This window comes from Gopherus evgoodei, chromosome 11, assembly GCF_007399415.2.
Source record: "Gopherus evgoodei ecotype Sinaloan lineage chromosome 11, rGopEvg1_v1.p, whole genome shotgun sequence".
NCBI lineage: Eukaryota > Metazoa > Chordata > Testudines > Testudinidae > Gopherus > Gopherus evgoodei.
The window spans coordinates 20437195-20450567 of record NC_044332.1 but is presented as its reverse complement, the minus strand read 5'-3'; the positions used below and the strand labels follow the sequence as shown (position 1 = coordinate 20450567).

The following is a 13373-nucleotide window of genomic DNA, read 5'->3' as shown; positions in this document are numbered from 1 at the left end:
TTGTAAACAATTCATAGTATATTTCTTCCCCATCAGTAAAAGTCTGCCATACCAATTTTCTAATTCTCATCATTTAAAAATATATATTTGACAAGTTTTAAAACTCTAAAATTCATAAGAATAAAAAGCAAAACTATTTTGTTATTCCAAAGATTCTTTTCTATTGCTGTTCTCAAATAAGGAGAGTGTTTACCTAACATGGCCAAGTTATCTGTAAAATTTCTGTGGTTTTTTTGTTTGTTTTTTTTCCTTTCATTTATTAAATGTAACACTCTAACATGGTACACTTAATGTATTTTTGTTTGTGGCCAAGTTCAAGTTGCCACATTTAACAAAAGTTGTCGGAATTTCTTGAGAATTAAGTGCTTATTCTTGCAACATTAATTTTGCATTAACAAGTTTTTTTTGCATTTAATACTAAGTATTTAAGTATTTAATACTAAGTTGTGTATATGAAAGAACAGAACTTTATAAAAGTATAATTCTCTACTGAGTAAGAATTCATTTGAAAACATAACAGGTTACTGAGTGAGGTTGTGGAAGCCCTGACATTGGGGGGTTTTAAGAACAGGTTAGACAAAAATCTATCATGGATAGTCTAGGTATACTTAATTTTGCTTCAGCTTGGAGGGATGGGACTAAATGACCTCTTGAGGTCCCTTCCAGCCATAGATTTCTATGATTCTGTTGTTGTTTACTTGGGAAGTCTTATACAAAGACTGGAAAACTTGGTCTCTTGCACTAAAGAGATTATATTTTGAAAACTAGAGATCAGACAAGAACACATTTAGAGACCAGATGATAGTTCAGAGTTAACTTTTTATATAATTTTAAGTGACGCTGGCCTGTTTTAAAAGGGATTAATGTTTGTAGGCTCCACAAGTGGATTTTGGAGAGGAATTCGAAGTAAGAAGGTGTGTGCCTGTCACTGTAGGATGGGATGTTTTATTCTTGGTAGTACATAAAAGTACAGTGCACCAAGAAAAATCATATTTGACTACATAGTTTTGTGAGAATTTGTAAATTGTAGTTGTGGAACTGAAACAGCCAGCTGTGAAATTCAGAAATGATGATCAGTTTTTCCCTGTAAGTGTTTTTAAAAAAAAAATTGAGGTACTACTGTTATTAATAAACACTCTTTTTCTTGTCATCAGACCTCTTCCTAGAAATAGTTTTAGTATATAAAGTGTGTATTAATAACAAATATAATGAAGCTAATGTTTATTTCAATGCTGTATTTTAAGATAAATTTCAAAGTAGTCTTTTCAAAAGTCTTGCAAGTATAGCTGTGCTTGTAAGGCTTCTCTTGCCTTTCGCAGTTAGAAGAATTTCAGATTTAAATGTTGGTGTCCAAGTTTACACTGGTATTTGTTTGTACATTTGTTAGTGTTGACTTTAATTAGTCACTGTCCTGGCTAAATGCCAAGTAACAATATATAAAGTTTTTAGAGACCCTGTCAGCTACAACACTGTTTAGATGCTTGAAATTAAGTCTCTTTTCACTAATATTCCTCCTCACTCATTCTTAACAGACTGACTTGCTACTATGTTGCCTTTAAGGGTATGTCTAAATAGGAGGGGCAGTTGCAAGGTTTGTAGGCATATCTGAACTAGCTTTGATTTGATCTAGTTTGCTAAAAAAGGAGTGTAGCCATGGCAGCACAAGTGTTAGTGTGGGTTAGCCATCCAAGAACAATCCTGCCTGTATGTATGTATGTATTTGGGTGGCTAGCATATACTACTGCCCAAGCTGTTACAGCTATACTGTTTAATTTTAGCAATGTAGCTCAATTAAAATTAGCTCAGGTAGGCCTACATGTGCTGTGTCAATTGCAATGAATACAACACCCTAAAAATGTAGATTTTAGGGTTGTCCTCGGCCTAGCAACTTAGGCCAATATTCGGCAATAACTTTACAGTTGCACATAATATGGCTACCTTTTTCATATAATCACTTCTATCTTGCTACAGGCAGGAGGAATATAGGCCTCTGTCTCCATCTTTTCTCTTCTCCTGTTGTTCCTCTTCTTGTCCTCTGTGTTCTAACCATTCACCTAGCCTCTTTGCATTCCCTTACAGATAGGATTAATGTGGGAATTACTGGACAAAATTTTATAGCCTTTGTTACACAGTCAATTCAGTGATGTTGATTGACCTTTCCACTTTAACCTTGTGTTTTCTTATATGCTGCAGCCTAACTTGGAGCAACCTCTTTCTTTGTGTCTTGCAGGCATCCTCACTTCCCTTGATATCCCTCCTCAAAATTCCCTATTTTTGCCTTGCTTTCTATCAACTTCAGTTCATGTGCTACCTATTTTTTCATTTCCACAGTCACAAATTGCTACTTAAAAATACAGAATTTGTATGAATGACTCACTGTACAACTTCAGTTATTTTTGATTTAACCCATATTCCTCCTTTCCTGTGTTACTTTCATGTTCTTCATTAGTCTAATTTAAATCTTTTGGCTCTTTGGGGTTGGGATTGTCTTTTTTTTATTTTTAGGTCTCTAGAATGCTTTTGGAAGCTGTCTCTACACAAATATTTTACTTACAATTAGGACTGTCAAGAGATTTAACAAGTTAATTTCAATCACAATCGCACTGGTCAACAACAATAGAACACCATTTATTTTAAATATTTTTGAATGTTTTCTACATTTTCAAATATATTAATTTCAATTGCAACATAGAATACAAAGTGTACAGTGCTCACTTTATTTTTATTACAAATATTTGCACTGAAAAAAAGTTGTATTTTTCAGTTCACCTCATACAAGTACTGTAGTGCAATCTCTTTTTTAATTTACAAATGTAAAATTATGTACCAAAAAAAACCCCTGCATTCAGAAATAAAACAATGTAAAACTTTAGACCTTACAAGTCCGCTCAGTTCTATTTCTTGGTCAGCCAATCACTCAGACAAACAAGGTTGGCTACAATTTGCAGGAGATAATGCTGCCTGCTTCTTGTTTACAATGTTGCCTAAAAGTGAGAACTGGCATTTGAATGGTACTGTTGTAGCTGGCTTCACAAGATTTTTACATGCCAGATGTGCTAAAGATTCATATGTCCTTTCATGCTTAAACCACCATTCCATGCTGATGATGGGTTCTGCATGATAAGAATCCAAAGTAGTACAGACTGACGCATGTTCATTTTCATCCTCTGAGTCAGATGCCAGCAGCAGAAGTTTAATTTTCTTTTTTGGTGTTTGAGTTCTCTAGTTTCCGCATTAGAGTATTGCTCTTTTAAGACTTCTAAAAGCATGCTCCACACTTCATCCCTCTCAGATTTTGGACAGCACTTCAGATTCTTAAACCTTGGTTCTAGTGCTGTAGCTATATTTGGAAATCTCACATCGGTACCTTCTTTGCATTTTGTCAAATTTGCTGTGAAAGTGTTCTTAAAATAAACGTGCTGGGTCATCATCCAAGACTGCTATAACATGAAATATATGCAGAATGCAGGTAAAACAAAGCAGGAGACGTGCAATTCTCCCCCCAAGGAGTACAGTCAAAAATTTAATCAACACATTTTTTTAACGAGCATCATCAACATGGAAGCATGTCTTCTGTAATGGTAGCTGAAGCGTGAAGGGGTGTATGAATGTTTAGCATATCTGGCATGTAAATACCTTGCAATGCCGGCTACAAAAGTGCCATTCAAACACCTGTTCTCACTTTCAGGTGACATTGTAAATAAGTAGGCAGAAGTATCTCCCCTCAATGTAAACAAACTTGTTTGTCTTAGCAATTTACTGAACAAGAAGTAGGACTTAGTGGAATTGTAGGCTCTGAAGTTTTACGTTGCTTTGTTTTTGAGTGAAGTTATGTAACCAAAAAAATCTGCATTTGTAAATTACACTTTCATGATAAAGAGATTGTGCTTCAGTACTTGCATGAAGTGAATTGAAAAATACTATTTCATTTATCATTTTTACACTGCATGTATTTGTAATAAAAAAATAAAATGAGCACTGTGCCCTTCATATTCTGTGTTGTTATTGAAATAAATATTGATAATATAGAAAAACATCCAAAAATAGTTAATAAATTTCAGTTGGTATTCTATTGTTGTTCTAAGTGCAATTAATTGTGATTAATATTTTTGAGTTAATCGCGTGAGTTAACTTCGATTTAATTGACAGCTCTACTTAAATATTAACCAGTTTGAAAATATCTTGGTAAATTTCACGCAAACTGTATATGATGACAGATCATTCTGAATGTAATATAGAAGGGGAAACGGTTGCTTTTCAAAAAATCTTTTTAAAATGTAATTCAACGCTTTGTTTCTCAAATAAGACTAGCAAAATTAATTATTATATATGTCCCTTTCGAGATTTCTCCTATACCATACCTTGGAGTGATACCAAATTGGGGTAACTGATGAACCCTTTCAATTTATGTAATGTGTCCTTAAGAGAAAAGTAGGAGAGAGAAATAAATTGTCACTGTCATCAGACTTCCTTCTTTCTGTTTATAATTTTTTTTTTAAAAAAAGGAAATAAACCTTAAGGGGGGAGGGAATGCTTGTGCAAATACTTGAAATCTGCTCTCAAATCTATGCTGCTAAATTTTGGTTTTCTGCTTCACTCAGGGTATGGCTACACTTACAGTTCTGCAGCGCTGGTAGTTACAGCTGTGTTCGTACAGCTGTGTAGGGCCAGCGCTGGAGTGTGGCCACACTGACAGCCACCAGTGCTGCAGTGTGGCCACATTTGCAGCACTTGCAGCACTATTGAGAGTGGTGCATTGTGGGCAACTATCCCACAGAGCACCTCGTCCCCCCATTTTGGCGCTGTGGCTTGTGGGAAGGGGACGGAAGGGTGCGGGTCTTTCCGCTTCCTGTTCCAATGCCTCTTGGTGCTTTGCTACACATTCCGAGCAGTTTGGCGGCATTGTGAGTCTGCAGCGCGATTTCTGAGATTTCTGTTACAAATGGAGCCCGAGCTGCTGAGGACCTTGCTGATGAATGTTGCCAGCACATCACGCATGGCAGTGGAGCTGTTCCTTCAGCTGCAAAGTGACAGTGAGGAGTCAGACGATGATATTGAATCATCTGACGCTCAAGACACTCAATTGCTTGTGGCAGTAACAGACGTGCTCAGCACCGTGGAACGGTGCCTTTGGGCTCGGGAAACAAGCACTGAGTGGTGGGATCACATCGTCCTGCAAGTCTGGGATGACGAGCACTGGCTGCAGAACTTTCGGATGAGAAAAGTCACTTTCATGGGACTGTGTGCTGAGCTTGCCCCTACCCTGCAGCGCAGGGACAAGAGATTGAGAGCTGCCCTGCCAGTGAAGAAGCGGGTGGCTATTGCAATCTGGAAACTGGCAACTCCAGACAGCTACCGATCGGTGGCGAACCAGTTTGGAGTGGGAAAGTCCACCGTTGGAATGGTGCTGATGCAAGTTTGCACAGCCATTAATCGCACCCTGCTAAGAAGAACTGTGACTCTGGGGAACGTACAGGACATTGTGGATGGCTTTGCACAAATGGGTTTCCCTAACTGTGGAGGGGCAATAGATGGGACGCATATTCCTATTCTGTCACCACCCCACCTGGCGTCAGAGTACATTAATCGCAAGGGGTATTTCTCTGTGGTTCTCCAAGTGCTTGTGGATCACCGTGGGCGTTTCACTGACATTTACTCAGGATGGCCTGGAAAGGTGCACGATGCACGCATCTTTCGGAACAGCGCCTTGTTCAGGAAGCTGATGGCCGGGACTTTTTTCCCAAATCGCAAGATCACAGTAGGGGACGTCGAAATGCCCACTGTGATCCTTGGAGACCCCGCTTACCCCTTAATGCCTTGACTCATGAAACCGTATACAGGGAAGCTTGACAGGAGCAAGGACTGGTTCAACGACAGGCTGAGCCGGTGCAGAATGACTGTGGAGTGTTATTTTGGCCGTTTGAAAGCCCGCTGGCGTTGTCTTTATGGGAAGCTAGATTTGGGGGAAAGCAGCATCTCTGCTGTTATATCCGCGTGCTGTACCCTCCATAATATTCGTAAAGGGAAGGGTGAAAGATGCAGTGAGGAATGGACCTGCAAGGTTCGACGCCTAGAGGCTGAATTTGCACAGCCAGAGAGCAGGGCTTCTAGAGAGGCCCAGCAAAGGGCTTCAATGATTAGGGATGCCTTAAGGGAGCAATTTGATACTGAGAGCGAACAGTAATGTTTGGTGCCTTTGCTGTGCTCCTTTCTACCTTGGGGTACAGTATTTACCACTTTATGTAATAATAAAAACTATTGTAAAAGCCATAAAATCCTTTATTCAAAATACAGTACATAAAAGGGCAGGGGGGGTAGGGTGGTGGACTGTATGTTGAGAGGTTTGAATATGTCCTGTTTGGATTGCTGTTCAATGTCTGCTGCACTTCAGGATTACTATGCTGCAGAGTAATGGGGGTGGAGTGCACAGGGTAAGGATTGTAGTTATCAGGGCTGGAAGGTGATCGTACAGGTGTTGGGGGCAGCTGGGGATAGTAAGAAACAGGCTGCTGGAGAAAGGTGTTTTGTGCAAATACTGGGGAACAAGAAAGAGAGCTTTGGGAGGGGTGTGGGTTACCACGGTATAGATCTGCCTGCGTGGCTACGAGAGACTCGAAAGAGTCAGTTTGGCGAGCCAGGAGGCTTATCATGTGCTTTGAGGTTTTTTTGGTAGCCAATTCCTTTCTCCTGCTTTGTGTTTGCCTCCACTCATACATTTTCTCTCTCCATTCCTGCGTCTTCCTACTTTCTCTGGTGTAGTGATTCATAACTGCTGTGATCAATTCTTCTTTTGATTTTTGCTGATTTTTTCTCAAGTTCTGCAACTGACAGGAGGCCGGCGATCCGGCTGCATTAGTCAAGGTCACTAAAAAAAACATAGATAGAAACATGTAATACACAGAGGCTACATTGTTTATTATTACACAGTGAAGGAGTTTGTAGACTTTTTGTAGCATCATTCCCACATACCTAACATAGCACAGAGAGGCCAGGGAAGCGAAGGCATGGCAAGCAATGGGGTGAGTGTTTCTGCCCAGACTTCACCTGGGAAGGGGAACTGACTGATGGCTCACTGGGGTTTATCTGCACTGGGTAGAGGAGGGAGCTGGTGGCCTGCACAGAGGACAGTAGGGAACAGGAAGCTGCTGACCTGCTGGCGGGGGGGGGGGGGCGGTGGAACGCGGAGCTGGCGACCTGCTGGCGGGGGGAGGGGGTGGACCACGGAATTGCTGGCCTGCTTGGGAGTGGGGGGATGGACCGCGGTGCTGGTGACCTGCTGGCGGGGGGGGGGGTACCGCGAACCTGGCGCCCTGCACTGAGTAGTATCCCTACATTATTCACAGGGTTTCCTACTGCCAGATATATCACTGCTGCGTGTTACCTGGCAAGAGAGGGAGGGTCTTCTACAGCAATGTGGATTCCACCCTGGCCCCTATGCAGCTTGCCTGTGTGCAGCTATGGTCCCCCCACCCCTCGCTGCACAGTGAATCGGACGAGTTAGCCTGACCGGGACAAGGACCACGGTGGCTCTCCCTATAAACTTGCGAAAGCACATTGCCCACGCTCTGGCTGCAACTTTTCAAGAGATTACCGAGGCCGATTACAGAGACGTGATAGAGCAAATCAATGGGCTATTCCACGTGTAGGCATGCATGCAGGCAGCCATAACCCAAACCGTCCTCTCCCAAAACATTAAATCTGCTTACCCCGAGCACGCTCCTCTGCTTCTTCTTCACCAGCAACTTCCCGCTGCTGCGACTGGCTAGCCTTCTCCTGGCTTGAGAAGAGCTCCTGGCTGCATGCCTCCTGGGACTCCGGAGTGTCTCCCTCCACCCCAGTAGCCTCACTCTCGGCTTCCTCTACATCCTCCCCTACTTCTCCCTGCTCTGAACTCTCCATCGTGCTCCTCGGATTGGCAGTGGGGTCACACCCAAGTATGGCATCCAGCTCCTTGTAAAAACGGCAGGTCGTGGCGGCAGCTCCTGAGCGGCGATTTCCCTCACGGGCTTTGCAATAAGCACTGCGCAGCTCCTTAATTTTTACCCTGCACTGCAACGCGTCCCATTCATGGCCCCTTAGCAGCAAGGACTTTGATATCTGCCCATAGGTATCATACTTTCTCAGGCTGGAGCGCAGCTGTGCTTGCACAGCTTCCTCACCCCAAACACTGATGAGGTCCTGCAGCTCGGAACTGTTCCATGCTGGGGCTCGTTTGGGGCGTGGAGGCATGGTCGCTGATTGATTGATTGATTGCACTCCACACCTGGCTGAGCAAACAGGAAGGGGATTTTTAAAATTCCCGGGGCATTTAAAGGGGGGGTCAGCTGAGCCCAGGGCAGTGGAGTGTGAAGGATTACCAGAGAGGCTTAAAAGGTATGCTGGGATACCTCCTTATACCCCGGAGGCCAATAAAAGCGCTGGTGGGGTCCACACTTGCTGACCAGCGCTGGAATCGCTACACCTGAGGCACGACTGGGTGTACAGCCAGCGCTGCAACCAGGGAGTTGCAGCGCTGGCTGTGCTTTGCAAGTGTGGCCACATCCTGAGTTGCAGCGCTGTAACCCCCTCACCAGCGCTGCAACTCTCCAGTGTAGCCAAGCCCTCACAGAATGAAGACACTAAATTAGTAATAAATTGTCCTGCACTCAGGTTATTTCTTTCAAGGTTTCCAACAAGCTTTTCTGATGTAAATCTCCCTGAGTAACTTCTACAGACTATTTGGTGCATTTTGAGCATACTTTTGAACTATAGCTCTTAATATGTATCAAGTCACAAATAAAGATGTTATGGCTAAAACTATGTTTTAGTCACAGGTATTTTTTAGTAAAAGTCATGGACCGGTCATGGGCCATAAACAAAAATTCATGGGCCTGTGACTTGTCCATGATGTTTACTAAAAATACCTGCCATTACTAAAACTTGGAGGGTTGGGGGAGGGGGCGGTCTGTGGGCTCTGCAGGTGCTAGAGGGGAACGGCGGGCTGCAACATGTGGCCTGGGAACCCCACTGGTACTGGGTGAGGGAGGTTGGCGGGGCTGGCAGGGGCTCCCCACCTGGCTCCATATCCCCACAGCTCCTAAGTGGCAGAGTGCGTGGGCTCCTCCACTGCTCCCACCACAAGCGCTGGCTGCTGAAGCTCCCATCAGCTAGGAACTGCAGCCAGTGGGAGCTGTGGGGATGGGGCTTGCAGGCAGCGCACAGACCCCCTCCGCCACCTAGAAGCTGCAGGGCGGCCGCACACACCCTGCACTCTCCAAACTCCTGCCCTTTACCCTGAGCCCCCTCCCACAAACCCAGACTGCTGCTGATGGCCCAGGGTCTGCTGCAGAGGTCACGGAAAGTCACAGAATCTGTTACCTCCGTGACAAACTCATAGCCTTAGTTATGGCATTTTTTAGTTTTGAAGTGCTGTGTTTTTGAGAGATAAAACATACATGTAGGCCACTTAAAGCTTTTAAAGGTTATATGGTACTTCCTTCAAGAGTAATAAAACTTTACAGATGGGTAATGTGAGATTAAGTGATTTGGTCAAGGCAACACAGCAGGTCCATGGCCAACTGGGATTAGGACCCAATCCTGTTCCCACTGAAATAAAAAATAAGTTTTGCTATTGAGTTCAATGGGAACAGACTTTGACATTTGGAGAGGAAAGAACAAAACCACGCAAGCAAGGGCCATGTTGCTTATACCACGTGAGACTCATGTGAGAAAGTCAGTAGACATCTGATCTTTGTCCGTTGCAAGGGAGAAATCAGCCATCAATGAGGCTAGAACAGTCTCTGTACCATATCCAACTCATAAATCCATCTGTAAAGGATCAAGGAAATATGAAGGCTCCAGATTACCTTAAAGTCCTCAGTCCTTTGGTTAGAATGCTCCCATCAGTATATGTTCATAGTCCAGAGGCTGGAGCAGGAATCAAAACCACTGTTTAAACACCTTCCATTGGTTCCACCCCCTCCCCTCTTGAGGACTCTTGACCAATTTAACAGCAGAATACATAGGCTAACAAACTTAAACAAAGCCTTTGTTTAAGTTTGTTAGCGTATGTATTGTGCTGTTAAACCCATATAAAGAATGAATGCCCTCCCTAGTTGCATTCTGCTCTTTTAAGGAGCAGAGTGCAGCTCCACCCTGCCTCCGGAGGTGGGGGGAGGCTAGCCTCCTGAAGTGTTTCCGGTACCCTGTACCCACTAAAAATCTCTTGCCGGTACTGCGTATTGGAGCGTACCAGTCTACTTGCATTCCTGAGTATACCTCTCCCACCACCCACCTGATGGCTTGTTAATCTCCCACAAGCAGGAATGCACAGAGGCCATCCAAGAAGAAAAAGGTTACTTATCAGTAACTACTGTTCTTTGGGAACTGCCTCTGTGTAGTCACATTATCCACACACCTACCCCCTACTTAGGATTTCTGTGTAAAATCAGGTTTCTTTGGTTTCTTTCCTTAAAGAGAAGGAACTGAGGTGTTTGGGAGGGTACACCCCTTTGTATAGAGTAGGGTGAGGGCTTCACTTAAGCATCAGAATGCTCATGTACACACACATCCTTCCCTCCTGTACTGCTTTTCAGTGCTGTTTCACAACTTGACTCTGAATTCCACAAGTCTGAATGCACAGTGGTGCCTCTCTAAGAACAAGCTATTGGTAACCTGTCTTTCTGAGACGACTCCATTTATTTTCAGTATGGAGGACATTTTAAAACCATATTCTAGGTAGATCCCATTTTGAGTCTAAATTACTTGTTCTTCCAATATTAGGAAAACAAATCTAAATATTTTGCATACTGAAATGTCTAGTAGCTAAACTATTAACTCTTTATCTTTACGTCTATGAAGTGTCTCATTCTGAACTCTGATCATGTGCATTTCCTTTTCTTTTTTTTCTTGGGCTAGGTTACCGTACGCGTAGTCCAAAGTCATTAGCAGCCTTATGCATAACTGTCCATCAGGATGGCTGTTCTCTGCTTAGTAGTATAAGCTCAGTTTTGTTGATCATTGTGGAAATAAACTATGCAGTAGTTGGCATATGGATCAACAGCCTGGGCTTTAAAAATAAATCCAATATTAACTTGGGCATAAATTTTCGTAGTACTTAAAAGTCACAGCAAAAAAACAACAAAAACCGCCCTAATAATATTGGTAATTACTTTGTTCTGTGCTTTTATAGGGAAACTCTGAAAACACATTTCATGAGAGCAATGTAATCATGGGGCAAAGTTTAAAAGAATAATAGCAACAAAAAGCAAATTCTGAGCTTAATTTCCAAGTGGTGTTTCATAGCTCCTATGGTATTACATTTTGTGTTTGTGCACTCTGTACTGAATACATAACAATTCTGTTTCCAGTATGGCTAATTGAAAATTTGCTTTATTGAATTTTACACCCACACTTTGCTTGTGAAATCTTAATATTGTTTTAATTTTTTCTAGTTGACAAATCACGAGCACCTTCATCAAGCCCTTCCAGTATAATTCGCCGCACTTCCTCACTGGATACACTTGCTGCTCCTTACCTCGCTGGACAATGGCCTCGTGATAATCACGGACAGGCTGCTCCCTGTATGAGGGACAAAGCCACGCAGGTAAGACAGTTTTGTTAGGTGTGTATCTTTTTTTTTTTTCTGTATACATTCACCTTCCAAGCTAATTTCTTTGGCATTTTCCTTCCCTTCCCAAATTCCTGGAAAGAGTTTGTTTTTTTATTTATTCCCAAATTCTTTGCACCCTTGCACGCTCCCCCCCAAAAAAGGGGGGGGATGAAGAAGAGACAAGATGTACCTCTGTTGTCACTCATTTAAAGTCAGAAAGACACTAGTGCATCATGCATCTAAACTTGTTTTTTATTGCTTAAACTTCAAGTGCAGATTAGAGGACCACATTGGTGGTGGCAATACTTAAACTATTACATGGGTATTGCATGACATTTTATTTGTATAGCTCCTTAATTATAGAGGCAACTAGTATAGTATAGAGGCACAACACTTTCCATTATCAGGCATTCTTATGACTTTTTAACCTTTGAGAAGCATTAACTCCTTTATGGTTGGCAGCAGGCATTTGATGTTCAGCAGAGAAGCCTCTTAGGTTATGGAAGTGCCTTTTCTTTTGTTCTGTGAAATTCTAAGGAGATTTAGCTGAATTGCAAAATATTTAAAATCACTATATTGGAATGCTTGCTTGTGTGGGAGTAAGTGCGTGAGGAATCCTGTGAATCTGGGAATCTGTAGAGAGCATCAGAATCCTTCACTGCTCTGAAAATGATCACTGCTGCTTGTCTGTTAAGGAAGAAGGCACCCATTTTTAATAATATTTAGAGTATGACATAGAATGAGAATTATTTTCTCTGGCTTTTCCTTCAGAATTTGTAGTGATTTGTACACTAAACCATTTTAAAAATATGTAACAAAATATAAAAGCGTGATCCAGTCTTTTGCTATTAACTTCACATTGTGATGAATTCAAACCAACCTGTAAAAGTTGACTGTCAGCTTCTGTACTGAACACAGCATTCAGAAATACTTGCATTTAGACGTAGGGAGTTGCTTAATTTTGTAATTGTTAAATGTTTTGGCATATTTCTATGTTCTTTATAGCAAGAAATGGAAAGCAGCATCCTCTGATCAATTACACACATACGCGCGCGCACACACACACACACACACCTCTCTACCTTTAAAAACCTCCTACTCTCACCCAATCTTAGAAGAATATATAGAATTGTCATCCCTCCCTGCTTTCTTCCACCCCTTCTGCTAGCCAAATGATCAAGGCAGGAAAGTAATTTAGAACATTACTAAGTCTAAACATACTATTTTACCTTTTACAGTTTCCAAACTTAACATCCTCTTAAAATTTCTTTACATATTAGCCCCCTTGAAAGTACTACCGTGGAGGCCAACACTCTGTTGTGGGATTCAGTGGTGAGCATATTCTCACAGCATAGCATATGCTGTGATATCATAATTGAGTAGGAACTGGTGTCTAGGTGTCAAAGTCTTGACAAAAGAGAAGTATGTTTTGGAAGGGAAAAAACTTGGTCGTTTGAGTGGTTTCAGCTCATTTATCTCTTGCAACAGAGATGTAGAGTTTTTGTTTTAATATAGAACATAAGAAACTATTCTCCAATTGCTCACACATAAAGCAAATTTTTATTTCATCTAGCCAGTTATACTTGCTGTAAGCATGAGGCTATCTTGATTGTACTTTCCTTGAATGCTTTTTCCTTGAGTGCGCTTGTTGCAATGAATCTTCAAAACCGTGCTGTGTAAAAGTGTTGGTTTGTCAAGACACAAAATAGATACATTCTGTTCTCTCTATAATGCTTCATTATTAGTAAAAGCTGGAGACCTTATTGGCTAGTGCATTTAGCAG

The 13373-nt window shown here is 42.0% G+C and overlaps 1 protein-coding gene across 2 annotated transcripts in view; it reads left to right on the top strand.

Moving 5' to 3' along the window:
• FAM117B (family with sequence similarity 117 member B) overlaps positions 1-13373 on the top strand; it is a 74903-nt gene that overhangs the window by 22950 nt on the left and 38580 nt on the right. For both annotated transcript variants that reach the window (XM_030580301.1, XM_030580302.1), the window contains one exon: positions 11433-11584. In XM_030580301.1, the coding sequence (XP_030436161.1) occupies positions 11433-11584 (152 nt within the window). The remainder of the gene's footprint in view (positions 1-11432; positions 11585-13373) is intronic.